General features: G+C 42.1%; 2 protein-coding genes across 2 annotated transcripts in view; both read left to right on the forward strand.

Annotated features, from left to right (window-relative positions):
- The window catches only part of LOC144598349 (small ribosomal subunit protein eS8), a 412789-nt gene that overhangs the window by 356937 nt on the left and 30069 nt on the right, over positions 1-25783 (forward strand). The window lies entirely within an intron of this gene.
- Positions 8502-25783, forward strand: part of kif2c (kinesin family member 2C) — a 38519-nt gene continuing 21237 nt past the window's right edge. The window contains exons 1-11 of the mRNA XM_078408068.1: positions 8502-8538; positions 10453-10547; positions 13274-13357; positions 14417-14459; positions 19565-19588; positions 20318-20425; positions 21030-21127; positions 21306-21404; positions 21919-21973; positions 24809-24971; positions 25537-25627. Coding sequence (XP_078264194.1) covers positions 8502-8538; positions 10453-10547; positions 13274-13357; positions 14417-14459; positions 19565-19588; positions 20318-20425; positions 21030-21127; positions 21306-21404; positions 21919-21973; positions 24809-24971; positions 25537-25627 — 897 coding nt within the window. The remainder of the gene's footprint in view (positions 8539-10452; positions 10548-13273; positions 13358-14416; positions 14460-19564; positions 19589-20317; positions 20426-21029; positions 21128-21305; positions 21405-21918; positions 21974-24808; positions 24972-25536; positions 25628-25783) is intronic.

A 25783-nucleotide genomic window follows, 5' to 3' on the forward strand; every position in this document is an offset into this window, starting at 1 on the left:
AATGTTATCGCTCAGGTTCCTATAAAAAAAAATCCCCGCTCACCTTAAATCTATGTCCTCTGGTTATTTATTCCCCTGCTCTAAATAAAAGGCTCTGCATTCACACTATCTATTCCTTTCATAATCTTATGCACCTCTTTAAAACCACCTCTCATCCTCCTGCTCTCGAGGAATATAGTCCTAGCCTGCCCAACCTATTCCTATAGCTCATGCCCTCAAATCCTGGCAACATCCTCGTAAATATCTGCACAAAGTGCTGGAGTAACTCAGCGGGTGAGGCAGGATTTCTGGAGAATGTGGAGAAGTATTTTGAGTCAGGACCCTTCTTTGGATTAATTGTGGTTATGGGGAGAAGAATGTTGGAAGAGTGGTGGAGGCCAGACCAGGACTGGCAAGTGACAGGTGGATACAGGCACGGGTTTTTTGATTGGTAGATGGTTGACAAAAGCCCAAGATGAAGAAACAAAAAGTATGAGATAAGGATGGAAGACGTGTGAATTGTGAAGCCTGAATGTAAGTGCAAGGGGATAGGGGGAGGGCAAAGGGAAGAAATGGATGTAGATCCAGGTCGGGCGTAAGTAAGTGCAGGGGTGGGAATTTTAGTAGGTTAGTTACCTGAAGTTTGAGAATTTGGTGTTCATATTGTTGGGTTGTAAGCGGGAGGTGCTGTTCCTCTAGTTTGCATGTGACCTCACTCTGGCAATGGAGGCTCTGGACAGAAAGGTCAGTATGAGAAATGGTTAGCAACAGGAGGTTCAGCAGGCCTTGGCAGACCAATTGCAAGTATTCGTCAATATGGTTGCCGAGTCGACGCTTGGCCTCCGATGTAAGGGAGGCCACATCGTGAACACAGGATAAGGTAGATGAGGTTAGAGGACCTGCACATGAATCTCTGTCTCATCTGCAACGACTGCTAGGGTCCCTGGATGGATGTGAGGGAGGAGGTACAGGGACTGTTGTTGCATCTCCTGTGGTTACTGGGGAAAGTCCCTGGGAAGCAAGTGAGAGATCCACTCTGGATCACTCACTGCGTCTCCTCTGTTCTGTTCCCCCTCCCACCAGATGGATCATGGATAGAGTTCCCCCGGTCCTTGCCTTTCCCCCTACCTGTCTCAGCATTGAACATACCATCCTCCAACATTTTCACCACCTTCAGTGTAATCCCACTGCCGGTCATGTCTTCCCATCCCCACCCCTTTACTTATAACTATTGCTAAAAGTAATGCTTGGAATGACTGAATTTATCAAAAGTGTGTACATTTAGTTAATGGCATTACGTACTTGGATATTTATTGTATGTATGATCAACACTCATTGCAACAAACTTTCTTTATGTAATGTATAGAATGCCAGCAGGAAATCACAAATGCTTTATTGTTGACCTTCATTGCCAATTCTCAAGTGTTCAAGGAATAATAATTTAAAACCCCAGAAGAAGAAATAAAAACAAAAAAATGCAGAAATTGATCGGGCAGCAACTTTTGGCAGGGAGGGGAGAGACTATTAATGTCATGGATTGAAGACCCTTTGTCGAAGCCATGAAAAATTTGGCTGAAATGTGCATGTCCATTATAGTGATTCTACCAGTACCATGTGAATAACTTGTGAGTAACTTAAATTATAATGTCTGTATCATGCTTCCTACAAACATGGATTACTATTTCATTTGTTCAGAAGCAGTACATCACGAATGAGCTGTTCCACACATCTGATAAAAAATAATGACATTGTCTTAACTTTGGTTTGTAGCAATATCTCTTCATTTGAACAGAACATCTACCACTTCTAATGAAAAATGTAAGCATGTATAGAAGAGTCATTTGCCTACTATTAATTAAGCAACTCGTTCTATTATTGAACACTGGTTTTATTATTGGAGCTTCATTATAGAATCTAAATTAACCATTTTTTAAATAAGTATTCAAGTGCCGAAAGAAGTGTATTCAATGCCTGGTAAATTTCAGTTTATAGCACATTACATGATAGCAATTTGTTCTAAGCTGTGTTTTGGGTTGTGTTTTTGCTTTGTTGTTTTCAAAAGTCACATTTAGGCTGGAGAATCGTCCACATGGATAAACTTAGCTTTATGGAAATAATTCTGCCAGCAAACCAATTTTAAATTTCTTAAATTACAAGTCACTTGTTTCTAAAAAAAAAAAAAAAAGAATACTTGGATTTGTGACATTGATTGCTACAATTCTATAATAAAAGTGGCTCGATTCAATTACTCTTAATTGCACATCAGAAATTATGGGGAATATGTACTCATTGATTAGATGATTCTTGACTTTGCTGCACTTTTAGAAACTATCCTACGTAGCATCTACAATTAAAAAACTGATTATGCCATTTTATAACGTACTGTTTAAAAAAAAAAACCCACAATTTTCTGGGATCTTGGCATGCTGGTGGAGTCAGCATTTATTGCCTGCCCGAATTGCCCTTAACCGTCTCAACCTACCTGATCTCCCGGTGGCTCAGCACCTCAACTCCCCCTCCCATTCCCAATCTGACCTTTCTGTTCTGGGCCTCCTCCATTGTCAGAGTGAGGCCCAGTGCAAATTGGAGGAATAGCACCTCATATTTCACTTGGGTCATCAACTTCTCTAACTTCAGATAATCCCTGCTTTCCCTCTCTATCCCCTCCCACTTCCCAGTTCCCCCACTAGTCTTCCTGTCTCCGACGACATTCTATCTTTGTCCCGCCCCCTCCCCTGACGAAGGATCTCGACCCGAAACGTCACCCATTCCTTCTCTCCCGAGATGCTGCCTGACCCGCTGAGTTACTCCAGCTTTTTTCCTACACATTTCTCCTCAGTAACAGTCGCAATCAGCAAGTCATCTTGATTGCTCGAACAATGTGATGTTTCTTGCAGAATCTTGTCCATAGTAGCTTGGAGGAATTTTGGTGCTGACTTCACACCATAGGGTAGTTTTGGGTAGGAATACGGCCCCTTGTGTGTGCTTATCGTGAGGTACTGCTGGCTCTTACGATCAACATTTAGCTGAGCATATGCATGTGACAGATCTAGCTTGGAGAATAACTTGGAACGAGCAAGTTCAGCATATAAATCTTGTGAGGTTGTTAGCGGATGCGGTTCATCATCTACTGCCTGCTTGATGGTCACTTTGTAGTCACCACTGTATTGTCTGCTTTCGGAACCACTGCTATTGGAGTAGCCCAATCACTGCGATCTATTTTAACCAGTACACCATTTTGTTCCAACGTTTTGATTCGGCTTCCACTTTACTTTTCAACGAATATGGCACTGGTCACGGTCTACACTAGAAAGGTTTCACATTGGGTTGAATCCCTCATCCTTTATGTCATCATACCTGTCATTGAACATTGCATGATGTTTCTGCATCAACTGATCCAGTTGTGTTTGCATTTCGACTTGGAATACAGATTTCCAGTCCAGTTTCAGGAAGCGGAGCCAGTTTTTGCCCATCAACGTTTGTCTTTTGACATGACTGGTGACAACTATTAGCAACTTAAGACTTTCCTTTGTGTTGACCATAGCATTGATAGCATGTATTTGCACTTTTCCCAGAATTTTGCTGTGAAGGCCTTTTCCCTGTCTTGTTATGCTTGTGTTTTGGAACTGCATTTTGACTGTTGACTGTGCCAGCATGTGTTGGTTGAAACTCATGTGCACTTTGACATGCCATCTCCAAGGCCAAAGCAGTTTTGCATGCCAAATCAAAGGCAAGGGCTGGTGTGTTCAGTAATTTTGATTAGATTTGCTCATCCAGCATTCCACATACAACTCTATCATGCAAAGCTCAATCAAATTGGAGTGGAGAGACAACTTCAATGAGATAATGTACTCACCCACAGACTTACCAGACTTCTGGTCTCTTGTATGAAATTTGTAACTTTCTGCAATCTCTGGGCTTAGGGTTGATGTGAGCATCAAGTTTTGAAAGAACAGTTTCAAATGAAACATTGCTTTTTCTGGGGCTAGGATGTTGTTGAGCATTTCATAAACTTCAGGACCAATTTCAGTTAATAGAATGGGTTTATTTTGTTCCTGGATGGCCTTGTTTTGTGCTCTTACCTGCACTTGATCATCATCCTCTGTTTCGTCAGCTTCAGTGTCTAGTGGAGTGCCCCAAGGATCTGTGTTGGGTCCACTGTTGTTTGTCATTTACATTAATGATCTGGATGATGGTGTGGCAAATTGGATTAGTAAATATGCAGATGATACTAAGATAGGTGGAGTAGTTGATAGTGAGGTAGATTTTCAAAGTCTACAGAGAGACTTGGGCCTTTTGGGAGGGTGGGCTGAAAGATGGCAGATGGAGTTTAATGCTGATAAGTGTGAGGTGCTGCATTTTGGTAGGACAAATCAAAATAGGACGTACAGGGTAAATGGTAGGGAATTGAGGAATGCAGTGGAACAGAGGGATCTGGGAATAACTGTGCATTGTTCCCTGAAGGTGGAATCTCACGTGGATAGGGTGGTGAAGAAGGCGTTTGGTATGCTTGCCTTTATAAATCAGAGCATCGAGTATAGAAGTTGGGATGTAATGTTGAAATTGTACAGGGCATTGGTGAGGCCGAATCTGGAGTATGGTGTGCAGTTCTGGTCGCCAAATTATAGGAAGGATGTCGACAAAATGGAGAGGGTACAGAGGAGATTTACTAGAATGTTGCCTGGGTTTCAGCACTTAGGCTACAGAGAGAGGTTGAACAGGTTAGGTCTTTATTCTTTGGAGCGTAGAAGGTTGAGGGGGGACTTGATAGAGGTTTTTAAAATTTTGAGAGGGACGGACAGAGTTGACGTGGGTAGGCTTTTCCCTTTGAGAGTGGGGAAGATTCCAACAAGGGGACATAGCTTCAGAATTGAGGGACAAAGGTTTAGGGGTAACATGAGGGGGAACTTCTTTACTCAGAGGGTTGTGGCTGTATGGAATGGGCTTCCGGTGGAAGTGGTGGAGGCTGGCTCGATTTTATTATTTAAGAGTAAATTGGATAGGTATATGGATAAGAGGGGATTAGAGGGTTATGGTCTGAGTGCAGGTAGATGAGACTAGGTCAGGGAGAATGGTCGGCGTGGACTGGTAGGGCCGGACAGGCCTGTTTCCATGCTGTAGTTGTTATATGTTATATTGTTATATGTTCAATAACGTAATTTGCAATAAAAAACATTTCCATTCGCTCACAGTAAGAGGTAAAGGTTTCACAGTTCTTGTCGAAAGTCCCTAATCGACCTATGTATCTCAAGGACGCCATTTTGCCACGTAGACACAACACAAAGATAGCCTGACAAACTCTAAGACGATTTGTACAACTGCTGTTTTAAACTACAGTTCCATGCATAGAAGGATCTGCGGCCTATCGTGTCTAGTTCGAAATAACTGTGACACAGCTCCGTATTTGCTCTTTAAAACGTTAAGCATTACTGCATATTGCAAAGTCCTGCACTGTATTTAAAGGTTGAGTTCACAAACTATCTGATCCTAGTCCCCATTGTAAGATATTATGGCTTCAGCATGTAGATAGAAAAACATGAACCCTCTGAAAAGGTCTAGTAGGGCAAAACCATGTTTGCAAAGGTGTTTCAGCAAGCCTACTTCTACTACTCTGATAGGTGCTACATTTGCTTCCCTTTGCTTCTATATCATCGTCCAATCCTGGCCAATACATGCAACCTCTGGCTGTTGACTTCATTCTTACAATACCTGTGTGTTCACTGTGGAGTTCTTTAAATATCTTTATCTTAAACATATGGGTACAAACACAACACCAGAAAGAACAATAGATGCATTGAGGTCTATCTTTGCATGTCATGGATTACCTGAAGAGCATGTTTCTGCCAATGGCCCCCAATTTCATGCTGCACTGTTCCAAACTTTCATGAAGCTTAATGGTATCAAGCATACCTTAGTGCCAACTTACCATCCAGCATCTAACGGCGCAGCCAAAAGGTCAATCAGGATAGTCAAAGGAGCTCTCGAGAAACAAGTTCTTGAAGGGAATTCAGAATTCAGTATGTCATAGTGGCTAGCTAGTTTCTTACTGAAATATCGTACCATGCCACAATCTACCATCTATGCCAGCTGAACTTCTCATGAAAAGAAGGCTCAGAACGAAACTGAGTTTGGTTCTATCTAACCTATCTCCTAAGGTTGAACGCAAACGATCTGATCAGAAACATCATTATGGTGGAACTCAAAAATAACGTAGGTTCAATACACATGATCAGGTTTGTGTTCTCAGCCCCCCATGCAAAGCAAACAAATGGGAGGTGGGAACAGTAGTTGAAGTGTGTGATACCAGGAGGTACTTGGTAGAAATTGGAGGGCGAGTTAGAAGTGTGCACATAAACCATATGATTCCAGCAAGGGATGAACAAGAGCAAAGCATAGACAAAGACGCAGATCTGTCAGACCTTGGTATTATTCCAAGTTCAGATGTAAGAGTAGAATCTCCACAAAAAAAAAGGAGAGACGAAGGTAAATGTTCCTGAACTCTCATTTAGAACCACAACCTAACACTCCCCCATAACCACTCAGGAGATCAGAAAGAGTAAACCAGTCATCAGATTACATTTATAAGATTATTCTTGACTAATTTACAAGTTATTTTACTTTCTAAGGGGAGAGCAGTGTAGTGCATATAATGGTAACCTTAACTTTAAGAACTGAGTACTAGAATGGTATTATTTATGTCATGTGATATTATATATCTTTTCAGTCTCGGAAATATGTGTGAGTATGCGCAGTGTACTTTTGCAAAATAAAGAAGATCCACACTGGCAACCGCGTGTACTGATAACCTGTGCTTGTTTCTATCTACATACTGAAGCTGTAATATCTTACACCCAGCTTCTTACCTGCCTTTGTAGCCATATTATTTGCGGCTGTTCCAATCTAGTTTCTGGTCAACGGCGCCCCCTAGGATGTTGATGGTGGATGATTTAGTGATGGTAATGCCAAGAGTAGGTTGATTAGACTCGGGTTGAAGATGGACATTGCCTGACACTCTTGTGGTGCGAATGTTACTTTTTAACTAGTGTCTGAATCTTGCTAGGCCTTGCTAAGTGCAGATATGGGCAGTTTTATTTGCTGCAGAACTGCAAAATGAATGAAACATTCAATCACTACAAACCTTCCCACGCCAGACCTTGCACTGGAATGGAGGTCATTGAAGAAGCAGCTGAAGATTGTTTGGCTAAGGACACTGCCCTGAAGAGCTCTTGCAGTGATGTGCAAGAAGGAACTCCAGATGTTGTTTTAAACGGAAGATGGACACAAAGCTGTAGTAACTCAGCGGGACAGGCAGCATCTCTGGCGAGAAGGAATGGGTGACGTTTTGGGTCGAGACCCTGATGTCCTATGTCTATAAACTTCCTCAAACTCAATTGCAACAAATCTGAAATCATCATCATTGGTCCAAAAATGCTCACCAAATCCACCCAAAACTTCATCCTCAACATTGATGGTCTCCCAGTATCCACCTCACCTCACATCCGGAATCTTGGAATCATCCTTGATCAAACCCTCTCCTTCGACAAACACATCAAACACATCACAAAGACAGCCTTCTTCCACCTCAAAAACATTGCCCGTCTCCGTCCATCCCTCTCCTCCACAGCTGCAGAAACCCTCATCCACGCCTTCATCACCTCCCGTCTGGACTACTGCAACACCCTATGGCGCACCCTCAAAAATCATCAATAAACTTCAATACATTCAAAACTCCGCTGCCCGTCTACTCACACACACCTCGATCCGTGACCATATCACCCCCGTCCTTTATAAACTCCACTGGCTCCCCATCCCCCAGAGAATCCAGTACAAAATCCTCCTCATAACCTACAAAGCCCTCCATAACCTGGCCCCATCCTACCTGACCGACCTCCTCCACAGGCACACTCCCACCTGCACCCTCCGCTCTGCCGCTGCCAATCTCCTATCCCCCCACATCCGGACTAAACTCAGATCCTGGGGGGACAGGGCTTTCTCCATCGCTGCTCCCACCCTATGGAACTCACTACCCCAAACCGTTAGAGACTCCCCCACACTCACCACATTCAAAACATCGCTGAAGTCTCACCTGTTCAGTACTGCCTTCAACCACTGAAGGTCACCTCACCTACTGTCTCCTTTCTCTGTTCATTTATTTATTTACTTATTTATCTATTTATTAATTTCCCTATGTTCTCAAAATCTCTGTAAAGCGTCTTTGAGTATATGAAAAGCGCTATATAAATAAAATGTATTATTATTATTATTATTATAAACGATAGATATTCAACAACCAGTGCCTTTGAGAGATTTGACTTTAGCCACTGAAGTATTTTCCTGTTGGCTGCATTTTTAACAGGCTATTTTGATGTCATCCCCAGATTTGGCATATCAGTTCCTGTTTGGTTATGAATAAGGGGTTTGGAATTGAGTGGTCCTAGTGAATCCAAACTGGGTATTGGTAAATGAGTTATTGGTTAGTAAGTTGGGTGGAGCGTTAAAACAAAGGCTGGTAGGTGTTCGATATGGAGAAAAAGGGAGGTGAAGGGAAGAGACAGGCTGGTAGGTTTTATTTGGACAATCAGACAATGGCCAGATGGATTCAGCTGGGGAAAGTTGTAGGAAAGGTATCCTGGTGGATAGGTTTAGTTGAGTTTAGAGATACAGAGCGGAAAAAGGCCCCTCAGCTCACAGAGTCCGCACAGACCAGCGATACCCGCACTAATGCTATCCTACACACACGAGGGACCAGTTTTACATATATACCAAGCCAATTAACTACAAACCTGTAGGTCTTTGGAATGTGCGAGGAAACCAAAAATCACGGAGAAAACCCACGTGGTCACAGGGAGAACGTACTGGTCTCTGATGCTGTAAGGCAGCAACTCTACTGCTGCGCCACTGCTGCTCTATGGGGCAGATGGAACCAGGTGGAAGGGATTATGAGTGTAGGTAATGAGAAGGAAATGGAGTAAACAATCCTCAAGTAACCAAAAGGAGGGAGAATCTGGGTGGACTTGTGGGAGTGGTCAAGTGGTTTGACCAGTGTGGTTAACTGAAAATTGGATAATTCAATATTCATACCACTAGGTTGCAGCTACCCAAGCAGAATGAGAGGTCCTTCTGGTTTGTATTTGGCCTGTCTGTGGCAGTGGAAAGGGCAGAAGATGAACAGGTCAGTGTGGATTGGACAGGGCAGTTGAAATAATATGCAACTGGAAACTCAAGATGGCTGTTGCAGGCAATGTAGGTGCTTTGCAAAACGACTGGTTAATTAATTCTTGGTCTCACTGATGTGGAGGAGGTCATATTGTGAGCACTGAATGCAAAAGACCAGGTTGGAGAAGGTGCATGTGTATTCTGCGCTAGAGGTGCAACTAGTTCTGGAGGATGGGTCTTCAATCCATATCTGGAATGGTATGGTGACTTTTATTATTTCTAGTGCTCTCGTCTATTTCTTGATATTGCGTGAAATGAATCAAAATGGTTAAAAACAGGCTCTGACAGTGAAGTTCTCGAGAGACTGCTGAGATGCATCTAGCCAGCAATTGGCCTATCAGGGAACCTCCTTGCCTGGGGTCATCTGTGGCAGGCCCTGATTTGTCCTAGTTCTTTTATTGCTTCTAGTTTCCTCTTCCACCTTCCTTCCACCCCTTCCTTCACTACAATCAGTCTGAAGATGGATCCTGACCCGAAATATCACCTTTCCATTTTCTCTAGAGATGCTGCCGGACCCGCTAAGTTACTCCAGCATTTTGTCTATCTTTGTTTCACTCAGTCCATGCTTAAAAAAAAAAAACTAGACCTGCAGGTTATGACATTCAGGACTTGATAATCTGTCAGTGGTGGTCAATTAAGTCACTCATCATAGTGGATGTTTGTCCCCAAGCTAGAGTACTTTCTCTGCCGTGCTTTCTATGCCTTTTCCATGTATTATTCAACATGGAGGAACACATTATTGAGGGAAGGCAGTAGTTGGAACTCCAGAGGAGATTTCCTGCTAGCATGAAACTTTGAGTACTGGAGTTGATATTGGGGACTCTAGGACTTTTATTCCTATCCTGAAGATTACAGTACTCCACAATCTCCCCGGGTGAGTGACGCAACTTAGGAGTCCATTTGGCCAAGTTTAATGAAATGCAGGAGCCTGGCATGCGGTCTGGATGATTTGATCCTGTGAATACTACAGCATTAAGCTGTTGCTTGTCTAATACATGGGACAACTCACCTGATATTAGACCACGAATGTTTAAGGAAAAGTCACTCCCAGCCTAGTCAACTTTGCAAAGTCTGAATTCAGCGTTTGGGTCAATGACTTGTTATGTGGATGCCAATAAATAAACTTTAAGCATGAAAAATTGCTTTAGAATGGGGGCTATATATTTGAGATAACAATGTTATATTACTCTTGGAAGGAGGGATTGTATTTTGTTTATCCATATTTCATTTTTGTGATTATGGCATCTTTTTTGATAGGGATGATACAAGATGCAAGTATAACTGAATTGCCCTCTGGAAAATCTTCTGTAAGAGTCGAGTGGCTGGAAGACTCCATTTCTAAAGCTAAAGAGGTAAGGAAATCCTCTGTCAGATATGGATCTTGCCTTTTTTGGAGATGGTGTACTTTTTCGAAGGTGATCGTGTTTTCCTTGTCACGTGAAACAAACACATCTGTTACCTTTAGGACTCATCTGGTACCTTCTGTCATGAAGACTGACACAAAGTATCGTTTTAACTTAGCACCATTTATTAGTTTCCTATTTATTATTGTTTGAACATAAATGAATACTTCTAAACCTATTTTTAAAGAAAACAAATAATAGGATTAGCGTAAATGGATGCTTAATGGTCAAATAAAGCTCTGTTATGTGGTTTCAGTTCCAATTTAGTTTAGAGATGCAGCGTGGAAACAAGTCCTTCGACCCAGGCCGCGCTGACCATCGATCACCTGTCCAAACTGGTTCTATCCTACATACTGTACGAGGGACACCTTACAGAAGCCAATTAATCTACCGTCCTACACGTCTTTGGAATGTGGAGGAAACCAGACCCCCCTGGAGAAAACCCATGTGGCCCCAGTGAGAACCTCCAAACTCTATACAGACAGCACCTGTAGTCAGGGTCGAACCCGGGTCCCTAATGTTGTAAGGCAGTAACTCTACCACTATGCCGTCCTGTGTTTCCATTGACATATTTATGATACTATGACTGCAATGAAGCACAGTTATATTAGTGCTTCACTGCCATTGCTATGCCACAGAGCATTGAATTGTTAAGTGTTTGTGGTTCTCACAGGTTTGTGCTACCAGTATTATAAAGCCTCGGTCTGCATTTTTTGTGCTGGGGAGAGTTGGGTAGGTTAACAGAATGGAAGGTGGCAGCTTCCATCACATCCAGTGGGGACACTGAGTTTAGAGTTGTTTTTCCAATACGTGCCGCAGCCTCTACCCATTCTCAGCAATGGCCCATAATTTCCTGCTGGATAGAATGTAGTCTGAGCTGGTATCTCATCAATGAGCAACTGCTCTGCTTGTCCTAGCCTGTCCAGCACTAATCTTTCTAAGTAGGCTCTCCAAACTAAGACCTGGGGGTAATTCACACCAGATCTTTGTAGTGCACACAATGAGGAGATTTGTATTTGCACCAGCAGTTGGTGCAGCATTACGGTCAACAACTCTTCCAAGTGTAATGTTATGGCACAGTTTGTTAACGCACTTGTTCCTGGGAACGCATTCTAGGTGCTCGTGAGATTTCTGTCTATGTTTTTTTTTGTGTGGGGAGGTGATACTTTTCCATGTTAATAATTAGCATGAATGCTATTATTAAACATCCATCCTTAATTACTATTGAAGAAATGGGAAAAGCTAGTGTAAAAGGAGCTTGGGATGTGTTTGGAAATCCCCTTTCCCACATCCCTGCCCCCATCATCCACAAGCTATCCTGTGGCCTCCAAATGTATAGCAGTTTGGGAAGAGGTTAAGGATAGATCTGTTCCATGACTGCCAACTTGAAGTGTGGTTCAGACAAATTCAATTATCATCTTGTGGAAATCCCGTGGTTGATAACATGGAAATTTTCATCCATCACTGTAGTCTCTTTTCAGATTCCATAAATAAAAGACCAGTGTTTTATGCACAACAAGCACCAACATTTTCCTATTTTGTAAGTTTTCTGATATCTTCTTTGTATAATAAAGAACATGACAGGTTTGCATGTTGATAACTTATGGATGATGACATATGCATTTGACATTTGTCTTGTACTAAAGGCATCTTGGTATATATCACTATGTAACGTGTAGGAAAGAACTGCAGATGCTGGTTTAAATTGAAGATAGACATAAAATGCTGGAGTAACTCAGTGGGACAGGCTGCATCTCTGGAGAGAAGGAATGTTGTTGTTTTTGTTGTTTTAATTGTAGTTGTGATGTTGTGTTTGTGTGTTTGTGTTCTATGTGTGTATGTGGGGGGGAGGGGGGGGAACTGTAAAATTGTAATATGTGTCCCTTCCGAACGGAGACCCGACCTTTGTGTTCGGGGCCGTGTCTCCGTTCCTGCTGCGGCCCAACCATCGGCCCAACTCCTGGAGCTGGCGGCCAACCATCGGCCCAACTCCTGGAGCTGGCGGCCTCCAGGGCTCTGGTTCGCAGAGCCCGCGGACCGGACTCACCATCAGCGGAGCCGGCCGTCCTCGGAGGCTGCGGGAGCGGCTGCGACTCGCCTTAGGCTCGGGCCGCGTGGATGCCGACATCGGGAGCTCCGGCAGCGGCAGCGTGTTCGCCCGCCCCGGATCGCGGGGCTCGGGTCGGCCCGCCGCAGACATTACACCGTCCGGCGCGGCCTGAAATAGGCCACGGAATTTTCTCTGCTCGGCGGGGGCTTCAATGTCGGGAGCCCCGACCGCCCCGACTTACAGCGGGGCTTGGGTCGGCCCGTTGCGGACATTTCACCGTCCGGCGCAGCCTGGAACATGGCAACGACAACAGCCTGACCGCAGGAGAAGACGGCAGGGGAAGAGAAAAGACATTCTGGCCTTCCATCACAGTGAGGAGGGGACTGGAGGAGACTCACTGTGATGGATGTTTCTTTTTGGGGGGTTTTGTGTTGGTTGGGGTTGTGTAATTTGCTTATTTTATTGCTCTTATTGTTGGACTGTGGGTGACGGAATTTCGTCCAAAAAACTTGTTTTTTGGATGACAAATAAAGATATCTTGAATCTTGAATCTTGGTTGACGTTTTGGGTCTAGACCCTTCTTCAGCTTGAATGACTTCTGACTACATTTCTTTTGCCTTCTTAGATTGACTTTGAAAGTTTGCTGTTGTTAAATCGTAACTTACTAGAAAAGATGCCACCTCCAAGCCTCCCAAGAAGGAAAACACAGGCAAGTTTTAATTTCTTGGCTCATGGGAGTTGATATATTTATTTTAATTCCTGCAATATCCATGTTTGACTGCTAACTAATTTTCCCACAAAGAATGGTAGCTAAGTGGAAAAAAAGTTTTTGCACATATGCAGAAATAGTTCAATTAATCATGTTCTACTGTTCAGTTAGATCATAGTTGAAACAGTAACACTGATAATCTAATATCTGACCATTCAGATGTCCCAATGGTTCAACATCTGGATTGAACCCAATAGTCAGCCTCACAAGATGATGCTTGCTGTGTTCCCCATTCACTCACTTTGGTCTGGATTCCAACACTCTTTAAACCTGCGAGGTTCACTGGAATATCACTCTGTAATATGTTAATGAATTAATGTGAGGAAGTATTAATAAATAACTTTGAAGTGTGACTAGTGGATTTTCCAGATCACAAAAATTCCCAAGTCTGCCAGATTTACCGTCAACTCAATTTACCCATCTTGAGTATTGCACTTTTTTAACGGTCTATCTAAATGTATTGGCTGTTATATGCACAACACATTTTTCATTTCTTACAACTCTTAATAAATACTTTGAAGTGGGAAAGGTTGAGTATACAAATTTTAGGGGCATAGATGAAACCGATAGTTTAGAAAAAACCTCGGCACAAGTTATTGGTTTAAGTTCAAGGATAAGAAACCTAGGAGAGATTGCTACGAAAAGAACAATTATTTCTACCAAATTCGGAGTTATGGATTCAGCTGACCTGAATCCTAACATGAAAGCTCAAACTACATTGCTCAATTTCTTAGCTGACTCTTTTCACGTTTTTGTGTCAGTGAATCAAATATTTGTTTGTTTTGGAAAAGTATATTCTTGGTACAAGCCAATTTAGTTTCTTAATTGTATGCAAATAGTCATGAGCAATTATTTTCCACTAAATGAAACTGGCTATTGTAGGTTTAATGTCTATGCTGAGGTCATGGAATAATGGAAAGCTGTATTTAAAAAACGGGACTAAATGGAAAAATTTTCATGCCCCTTCCAGTACAATAAATAACTAATTGTCTATTTTAGATCCCAAAACGTGAATTGGCTGTGCCAAGGAATGGAATCGCAAGTAAGTTGAAGATTACTGCAAATTTAAATGCATGTTTTTTTGCCATTTGAGAGCTAGAGTGCAAACTAAAAAAAAAATCTCACAATTTGCTTGTTTTTATAATCTACAATAGAACAAATGGATCTATGAAACATCTGAAAGAAATGGGCTAAATTTCTTTGTCATTAAAAAAAAAATCAAATTGAAAGAGCATAGAAGATACTTTGATAACCTTCCTCACTGTCTGCAACTTTACCAATTTTGATGTCACCTGCTAACTAATCCATCTGCATTTACATCCAAGTTGTTTATATTTATCGCAAACAAGAGGTCCCAGCACAGATTCTTGCAGGCCTCCATTGGTCACTGACTTTTAGTCAGAATAACCCCTTTACATCACAACTGTCCTCCATGGATAAGCCGGTTCTGAATCCACACAACCATCTTGCCATGGATTTCATGCACCTCAAACCTGTGGATCAGTCTACCATTAATACTTTTATCAAATGCCTTACTAAAATCCATGTAAACTCCATCTACTGCCCTCTCCTCGTTGCCCATCACTTTTTTCACCTCTGCAAAAGAACTCAAATCAAGTTTGCAAGACATGGCCTGCCACAGACAAAGTCATGCTGACTGTGCCTAATTAGCTTATTCTCTTCCAAATGAGAATAGATCCTATCCCAAAGGATCCTCTCCAATAGGTTCCCAATCACTGATGTGAGACTTGTTGGCCTATGATCTAGTTCCCAAAGGAACGGCATTGGATCCCTTTACCTAATAATGGGCCCTTTTTAAAATCAGGTAAAATTATTTGTGTGCAAGATATCATAGATGGCATGATGGAAGTGAATTTAATAAATAATTATGATCATGGGCTTTCATCTAATAATATTGGTTCTTTCCATTTAGTTATCTTTTGGGTAAAACAATTTAAGTTAAATTGCTATAGGTTTGAGAAAGGACATTGATTAAAATAAATCTTTCCTGGTATTGCTTAACTGGCAGATTTCTGCATAATTATGCTGGTCAGTCATATGCATAATTAGCATTCACATTGGAAGCAGGAGGAGGTCACTTGGCCCTTTGAACTAATCAATGATGCTGACCTCAACTTTGTTACCAGTAGCTTTTCATCCTGTAGTTTATCCTTTTTTTTAATTAAACTTCTGCCTGAAAAGAACAATCAGACTCGCCTTTTACTATCCACCGACACGGTTCTAATGACTAAACCAAAAGATAATTTTGCCTCATCTTGACTTAAATAGTTTATTCACAAAATGCTGGAGTAACTCAGCAGGTCAGGCAGCATCTCGGGAGAGAAGGAATGGGTGACGTTTCGGGTCGAGACCCTTCTTCAGACTGATGTCGGGGGCGGGACAAAGGTAGGATATAGGTGGAAACAGGAAGATAGAGGGAGAGCTGGGAAGGGGGAGGGGAAGCGAGGGACAGAGGAACTATCTAAAGTTGGAGAAGTCAATGTTCATTCGCTGGGCTGCAGGCTGCCCAAGCCCCATACTACAGACCGTTAGGTCCTACTGCCCACCCCTACAGACCGCTGGGTCCTACTGACCACCTCCTACTACAGGGAACCACAGCAAGGTTTCCACTGTGTCTCTCCCTTCCCCCTCTAGTCAGGCGACCCTAACCACTCCCCACATCGGTCCTCATGCCCCCCTCTGCTCTGTCAACCTCACCATACATCCCCTCCACCTCCGCCTGCCTTCATCCGACCCCAACCCCCACACTTGCCGGGTGTTCACCATCCCCCCTGACCTCCCCCTTTCAGACACCGAATGGACTGTCCTCAGCAGAGGCCTCACCTTTGTTCCCCTCCGCCCCCACATCAACGAGTTCCGGGTCCGCCATGATGTGGAGCACTTCTTCCGTCGCCTCCGCCTCCGAGCCTTTTTCCATGGGAAGGAGTCCTCATCTCCCACTGATGACCCCTTCTCCCGTCTCCAGCGAACCCCCTCCTCCTGGACCCCCTGGTTGGCTAACTGCCCTCACTAGAACTTTTCATCTCCAACTGCCGGCGTGACATTAACCGCCTCAAATTCTCCACTCCCCTTACTCACTCTAACCTCTCCCCTCCTGAACGTGCAGCCCTCCACTCACTCTGCAACAACCCTGACTTAATCATCAAACCCGCTGACAAGGGAGGTGCTGTGGTAGTCTGGCGTGCTGACCTCTACCGGACCGAGGCCAGACGACAACTCTGACACCTCCTCCTACTTATCCTTGGACCATGACCCCCACCGACGAACACCAGACCTTAATCATCAACACCATCACGGACCTCACCATCTCCGGCGATCTACCCTCTAATGCCTCCAAACTTATCGTTCCCCAGCCTCGCACGGCCCGATTTTACCGTCTACCTAAAATCCATAAACAGAACTGTCCCGGCAGACCCATCGTTTCTGCCTGTTCATGTCCCACCGAACTTATTTCTACCTACCTCGACTCCATTCTATCCCCCCCTGGTCAAATCCCTCCCCACCTACATCCAAGACACCTCACATGCTCTCCGTCTCCTCGATAACTTCCAGTTTCCAGGCCCCCACTCGCTCATCTTTACCATGGATGTCCAGTCACTCTACACTTCCATCCCCCACAAGGATGGTCTTGAAGTCCTCCATTTCTTCCTCGACCATAGAACCAGCCAATCCCCATCCACTAACACTCTCCTCCGCCTAACAGAGCTGGTTCTTACCCGTAACAACTTCTCCTTTGACTCCTCCCATTTCCTCCAAACCAGAGGCGTAGCTAGAGCCCTAGCTACGCATGCCTCTTTGTCAGGTACGTCGAACAATCTCTGTTCCGGACATACACTGGCCCCATCCCCGAACTCTACCTCCGCTACATCGACGACTGCATTGGTGCTCCCTCTTGTACCCATGCAGAACTCACTGACTTCATACACTTCACTACCAATTTCCATCCTGATCTTAAATATACTTGGACTATCTCCGACATCTCCCTACAGTTTCTGGACCTCACCATCTTTATCACAGGAGACAGACTAGTGACTGACATCTACTATAAACCCACTAACTCGCACAGCTATCTGGACTACAATTCTTCCCACCCTGTCTCCTGCAAAAAGTCTACCCCCTACTCCCAATTCCTTCGTCTATGCTGCATCTGCGCTTGGGATGAGGTGTTTCACACTAGGGCATCAGAGATGTCCTCATTCTTCAGGAAATGGGGCTTCCCCTCTTCCATTATAGATGAGGCTCTCACTAGGGCCTTGTCTATATCCCGTAGCTCCGCTCTTGCTCCCCCTCCCCCCATTCGTGGAATTCTCTGCCTCAGAAGGCAGTGGAGGCCAGTTCTCTGAATGCATTCAAGAGAGCTAGATAGAGCTCTTAAGGATAGCGGAGTCAGGGGGTATGGGGAGAAGGCAGGACCGGGGTACTGATTGAGAATGATCAGCCGTGATCACATTGAATGGTGGTACTGGCTCGAAGGGCCGAATGGCATACTCCTGCAACTATTGTCTATTGTCACCCCATCACCCAGCGTATCCAACAAATCATCCTCCAACATTTCCGTCACCTCCAACGGGACCCCACTACTGGCCACATCTTCCCATCCCCTCCACTTTCTACGTTCCTCAGAGACCGTTTCCTCCGTAACTCGCTGGTCCACTCGTCCCTTCCTACCCAAACCACCCCATCCCCGGGCACTTTCCACTGCAACCGCAGGAGATGCAACACCTGTCCCTTTACCTCCCCCCTCAACTCCATCCAAGGACCCAAACAGTCTTTCCAGGTGAGACAGAGGTTCACCTCCTCCAACCTCATCGATTGTATCCGCTGCTCTAGATGTCAACTTCTTTACATCGGCGAAACTAAACGCAGGCCCGGCGATCGTTTCGCTCAACACCGTCGCGCAGTCCGCCTTAACCAGAGCACTTCAACTCCCACTCCCAGTCCGACCTTTCTGTCATGGGCCTCCTCCAGTGCCATAGTGAGGCCCACCGGAAATTGGAGGAACAGCACCTCATATTTCGATTGGGCAGCTTGCAGCCCAGCAGTATGAACATTGACTTCTCCAACTTTAGATAGTTCCTCTGTCCCTTTCTTCCCCTCCCCTTCCCAGTTCTCCCTCTATCTTCCTGTCTCCACCTATATCCTTCATTTGTCCCGCCCCCCTGACATCAGTCTGAAGAAGGGTCTCGACCCGAAACGTCACCCATTCCTTCTCTCCTGAGATGCTGCCTGACCTGCTGAGTTACTCCAGCATTTTGTGAATAAATACCTTTGATTTGTACCAGCATCTGCAGTTATTTTCCTACACTCCTTGACTTAAATAGTGATCTCTCGTTATCGGTTCTCGCGACGGGGAGTGTGGAGAAGATGTTCAATAATGCAACAGAAATCAATATGAGAGTTCCAGCACTGTTTCACTCCTGTACCTACCTGTTAGTCAGGCAAGCAGAAATTTAATTTGTTACAATATTTTTATGATTGGTTTTATAAATCCTTTTCTTTTACTAAACTTAACTGACATGGTATGCCCAGGTTCATGTCAGCATTGGTTAGGTCAAGCTACTTCCCTGGTGGTCAAATAGCCTGAAGATATTCAAGGTCTGGATTTACATAAGCAAAATCCACTTAGCTCTTTACCTTGATAGATGAATAATTATACTTTTGTCAGCAGCTGATAATTACAGGAAGGAAAAGAAGGCATGGGAGAAAATATTGAGAGAGTAAATTCTTCCATAAATCATAAATAACCAGACTGTATCAAATGCAGAATTAGTGTCACTAAAATATCACGGTTTGCATGGTCCTCATTGCAGTTGACAGCTTTAATTTCTGTCATTGGTGAATGAAGACATCAAATTGGAAAGTTATAAATTTTTTTAAAATGTATCTATATTCTAAGTTTGACCTGAAAGTACATTGTACTTTTACAGCATGTTAGTTGATTTAATTACTATTTGGGAAGCAATGTTAAATGTTTGAAGCTTCCTGTAGAAATAAGATCTTGCATGTAAATACAAATTAATATCAAACTGACTCATTTGTCTGCAACCATTTGGGTTGGTAGAAGAGAGGAAAAAGTTGTGTGGAATCTAATGGAGTTTTTATCTTTTCATGTGATGAATATTCTAGAACCTCTCTTTGATGATCATGAAGGTAACTTTACTGTTGCTATTCACCAAGTTGCACTGTATCTTTCAATCACTAAGGAAGTACACTCTAATTTTTGCAGCATTGGTTCCTTTTTACAATTTTGAACTATGTTGATGTGATACAAAAAGTGTTTCCCAAGTGTGATGTTTAGTTTTATCAAAATAATTACAAACCTCCACTGGTATGAATACTTGACCATTTCACTTCTGGTAGACAGCAGATATAATCAGTGTAAATCTAGAGCACCATCCAGAGAACCTAGCATTGTATTTTCTTCCTTATTTGCCAGCTTCTATTTCTAGGGTATGCCTTGTTCCTTGACCAGTGCAGAGTGTGCTCTAAATATCCATTAGAAAACCAAAATTGGGATCGCCAAGTCTATTTAATAATTCAGTGTTTTTGATATTCCACTTTATTGTATCAACAATTTTATTACACATTTTGGGACACCTGTTGAATTTCTGCTGATGAAGTGAAGTGATCAGATGGTATGAACAGCAAACACTCCATTATGTAGGTGGGACTGTTACTTTCCTATAGGCACATTAATGGGAGTTCCATAAGATGGTGGCCAGGTCACAAGTGGTTTGCCCAATAGGGGTTCTGGTGTATTGGGTGTAAAATGGAATCTGGGTCCTTAATACAAAATTGATTTGGGGGTAAATGAATAGTCACTGAATTATGCTTTGAGATGTTAAAATATGGTCTTTTTTTAAATCTGTGTTTTCCAAGTACCACGGTCCACTCGTTCAAGAACACAAACTGCATTGGATGTACAAATTATGCCCAGTTTGAGAACGGCTGAAGTAGAACCTGTAAACTGCAAGAACATCTCTACAGGTAAAAGGCTTGTCACGTGGACTGTTTTGATATTAAATGCACTCTCACTGAAGCCCTCTTTTAATGTTTATATTGATATTTTTGTTCTCCATCTGATCAGACATAAACATGTCATTCATCTTCACCGTGTGATGATGAGACCCCTGAATATTCCTCATGATATGATATATGTCACGGATAGGCTTTGATCAAAACTTTATTTACAATCAAGAAGCATGGCTTCATCTCGTCATTTCACCACAAAGATGGCTTTTGAGGAGGTTTCCTTGGTGAAGCAATTTAGTTCACACTATTGTCCAAACTTTGTAAGGATTTGCCAATATAGTCCAATGTAACTCAGCAATATCTACATTGCTGGGGGAGGGGGGAGCACTGTGTATGTAACTTCCACCGCCTGATTTGACTTCCATTTGACTACTTGTGTAAACTTGTAAATTGAATGATGTGGTAGGTTTAAATATTCTGTAGGTCCATAAACACATTGCTTTAAGTGATTCATGAGAAATTGATTAAAGAATTTGCTGCATATGTTCATTTTTTTCCCTGCTGGTTCATGTTTCTGGTAAAATCCTAGTAGTGAATTTAGTAGTGAACTGTTTTGCAGGAAGAAAATCCACTTGTATAAGAGAAACTGAAAAATTGAAGAAACAGCGGGAAGATAGGCGAACTCAGGTTCAAGAAATAAGGGGAAAACGTGCTCAGGTAGGAACTCGTGCATATCTAGACACGGAGCAAGTTGAATAAATAGCATCTTAGTTAGAATTTAAAACGTAACTTTGAAGTTTGATACCTTCTCCCAAAAAATGCATTTTTCTCTTTAGGACTCTGTCTTGATTCTGTTTTCCCTTTATTCTTAAATGATATTTTTAAATTGTTACAGGAATATGACACCAGCAATCCAAACTGGGAATTCATGAAAATGATTACAGAATTTAGAGCATCTCTAGATTGTTATCATCCGCTGTCTACTTCAGATCCTGTGAGTAATAATCTTGTATCATGCTTATTGATTTGGATGTTACTAGACGACCCTTGGACCCGTTGGGTTCCTGTTGTGACAGTGGTTGATGGGGAAAAAAGATACACAATTTTAATATTATTGAGTGGTGAAACTAACAAAGAAAATTTGAGCATTTACCTCGGGAGTCATCGTTCAACAAAGCACGCGTTATATGACAACATTGAACACATAAGCGCAGTCATAGAAACATAGAAAATAGGTGCAAGAGTGGGCCATTCGGCCCTTTGAGCAGCACTGCCATTCAATATGATCATGACTGATCATCCCGAATCAGTACCCTGTTTCGTGCTTTCTCCCCATATTATGGTTTTGAGCTGGTTATCTTAAAGGTTTACAATATAGTGACCATAGCTTAGTCCAGACAATTGTACCCTTGGGATATGTGATTTGTCCCATTTTAGAAATTGAAGATTTTGGTTGTAATCTTACCATGAGTGCTCTTTTCATTATGTTGCCTTTTAAATTCTTTCAGGTTGAGTTGCACAAAATATGCGTCTGTGTTCGGAAACGGCCACTCAGCAGAAAAGGTTTGCTCAATTATATTATAATTGTAGAAAAGAAAGTATTGCACATTTTTGAGGCTGTGCTGCCCCTGTGGGCTTAAAAGTGCTTGGAATTTATCGTCAATACTCGGCTTTGTCTTGCCTTGGAGTGAGGACGAGTATCCACCCTTTATCGATATGATGAATTCTAAAAACAAATTGACCCTTCAATGTGTTGCATTGCCTTGTACTTAAATTGTGCAGTGCCAATCTCGTGCTAATGTACTCTCCAATTATCATGTCTCCTATCACATGCATTGTTAACACGCTTGACCACTGCTATATCACCATCAACTACATTTATAACTACCCCCCACCCATGTCTCAATCATCTGTCAGTGCTACTCCAGTCGGTGTGTAGAGACTGAAACACGAGGCAGGAATGAAAAAAGTAATATAGCTGTCTGACGTGGCCAAAGATCTAACTCAAGACTGCCTGGTGGACTGGAGCATGTTCAATACCACTTCATCTAGCCTGAATGAGTATAACCTCCAACATCAATAGTTTCATCAAGAAATGCATTCTCAATTGCTTTCAAAGACAGTTAAAGGTCTATCCTTACGAGAAACCTTGGATGAACCAGGGTATACACTCTCTGCTAAAGTCTAGATCCAAGACTTTCAGGAAGAATTATCCCATATTGTACAAGAAGCCAAGTATGATCTCCACAATGCTAAGAGGGATTCCAAGAAACGCTTCAAAAACCAGCTAGAGGCTCAATTCAATTAAGTGTATGCAAGGTGACTGTGGCAGAGCCTAAATACCGTTATGAGCTGACATTGGGGGTGATCTCTACCTATGACGCAACTCTACTGGATAAGCCGAATGCCTTTTATATCTGTTTTTAATAGGCAAACAAAGTTTCACCTTTGCACATTTCCTCGCTCATGCCCAAAGCCCTGTTAGCTCTGTTCTATACATCATGTGCCAGAAGTCAGATCTGCTTTCACAAGGGTAAACTTGCAAAGTGGCTGACTTGGTTAGAATCCCTGAACGGGCTCTGAGATTGTGTACCAATTACCCAATCTTTGCTGACATCTTCAACCTCTTCCACAGTTCCTAACTGCTTCAACGAAACTTCCATCATTCCAGTCCCCAAAAAAACAGTGACCTGTCTCAATAACTACCATCTGGTTGCTCCAACATCAACTATAATGAAATCCTTTGAAAGATTGGTAATGGCCCACATCTGCACTGGTCTTCCAGACAATCTAGACTCCCTACAGTTTACATACAGGAAACATCAGTGTAGAGAATATCACATCCCTTACAGTACATTCATCCCTCGGTCACTTTGAATCAACACACAAGCCTATCTCTGCAGCAGAACAATAGAGAACGCATCTTGCACTGCCATGGACTCGTTTTTTGATTGTATATATTTTTGCATTATGTCTTTGCTGTTGTCTTTCACTGACTTGTAGAATTTGCATAATTTATATACAATTTACATTTTTGTGTATCTGAGAATAAAGTATGAAAGCTGATTGATTCAGTGGGCTGGGCATCCTAACTTAGAGAAAAAAGTGGTCTGGGCATCCTATCAACTTAGAGAAAAAAGGGAATGGCCAGAGTGCCATGTATCCTTGACAATACTCCTAGCATTCCTGATGCAACACACCATGAAGATGGACTGGGTGGAAGGAAGTGACAAGCCTTGATGGCTGGGCTGCATGCAGGTTCAGGTAGTCAAGAGCAGAGCATTTATCATACCAGGTTGTGACACTTTTCACAGCCCACCTGTAGAAGTTAAAAAAGCATCCTTGCAAACATGCCGAATCTTAGATACTGAATATTCTCGATCTCTTTCCTGAACTTCATCTCATCATTGTTATTGATCGGTCCAACAACATTGGTATCGTCAGCAAACTTAAAGATCATCCATGCATTGTACTTGGCCACACTCGTGTGTGTACAGAGAATAGAGCAAGGGATTGAGCACACAATGCTGAGGGCACCAGAGTTGAGATTCATTGTGTTGACCAAGGGTGATTTCTCAAACTATGTAGAAATTTACTGTACATGCCATATGACTCATCTATCATACTTGAGATCACCTTATCAATAATATCCTCTTCCATCTGTGTTTCATTAGATTCCTTTTTAAACACATGATAGCTTATGCTTCATAAAGACTTATCAATTGTTGTGTATTCTAATGAAGGATCACAAATTTAAGATGATCATTAGGAAATCCAGGAAGGAATTTGGGTGAAATTTCTTTATTCGACAGTATTAGAATCAAGGCAACATACAAAAACTTCCGTATTGTGAAACTACCGTGCAGGATCCTAAGACAGGACCCATTTTAAATATTGTTTTATTCTAAAACAATATTGTTTTATTCTATATCTTGCCAACCTTTTTAAGAACCATGTCAACCATGACCTTTACTTTAAATCTGATGTTGCCTGTGTAGTTATCTTTATTAAACTCCAGTAAACAGATGAAAATTGCTATTTTTTCCATTGCCAAATGCATGTGAATTATTGTCCACTTCCCGTGTTTATGGAAATAAGCAGTTTATTGGGTGTACTACTTTAAAACTCAAGACTCACAGGGATCTTTCCCACTGAATTTTTTTTTCTTTCTGTTGTACACAAAAGAAAACTTTTTTTTTTAAGTACTTCAAGACATTGTGCATTGTTGAGAAAAGAGAAGTTGGCCTTAATCGCTTCATGTTAATCATAGGTTTGCAAATATTTGAATAAAAGGGAATAACTTAGTCTTGCTATCCTAAGAGTAGGTGTGGCAGTGGATATGATTTCTTAAATTACTGTACCTATTTGGGTTTAATCTTGTTTTTGTTTACTTCACAGAAAAAATTAAAAAAGAGATTGATGTTGTTACCATTTCAATTAAAAATGTCGTCCTTGTGCATGAGCCAAAGCTGAAAGTTGATCTCACCAAGTTCTTGGATAACCAGCCTTTCAGATTTGACTATGCCTTTGATGATTCAGTTACCAATGAAGAAGTATATAGGTACTGTAAATCTTGTTTGAAAGTGACATGGCGATGTGTGGAATGAACAGGGTACGGAATACAGAATAGCACAAGACAAAGTCTTAAATTGTTTGAAGAATTAACTAAGGTTAAATTCTTGAACTAGAAGGAAACAATTTGTATGTCACCTTGAGACTGCATTTAAAACTGCTATTCAAGTTTTATTACATAAGGCAAATAGAACTAGAAAGAAAAACCTTTTATATCAAAGCTGCAACTCGCAGGAAAATCGGGAGGCTTGGATATTTGTGTGAGAAAACCAAGTTCCCTGATAAATTATTTTCAAGTAAATACAGATATAAAGAAGTTATTTTGGGAGGCATTTGCCATTGATTTGAATCTTAATGCATGCTACAGGTTACACTTCTGACATGTTAGATCCTATCAAATTTGGGATTAGTAGCCAGTCTTTGGTTTCAAAATGACTTGGTTCTGCAGTAAGACCTTTGTTGTTCCTGTTTAGCAATTAAATCCTTGAGTTTGATCATAATTATGTATGTATGTAAAAATGTTGCAGTGTTTTCAATGTAATTTTTTATCATAGGTTCACAGCAAAGCCTTTAGTACAAACCATCTTTGAGAGAGGAATGGCTACCTGTTTTGCCTATGGGCAGACTGGAAGTGGCAAGACTCATGTAAGATATTATGCATAATGTGGATTCCTTGTAAAAAATATATATTTTAAACCTATAATTTTGTTTGGGGTTGTACGGAGTTACTGTAACGTTATTTTTGCTCTAGAATCATTTATGATCTGTATTGAGAATGATATTAGAAAGCAGGTCTTGAAG

This window comes from Rhinoraja longicauda, chromosome 11 (genome assembly GCF_053455715.1).
Source record: "Rhinoraja longicauda isolate Sanriku21f chromosome 11, sRhiLon1.1, whole genome shotgun sequence".
NCBI classification, from domain to species: Eukaryota; Metazoa; Chordata; class Chondrichthyes; order Rajiformes; family Arhynchobatidae; genus Rhinoraja; species Rhinoraja longicauda.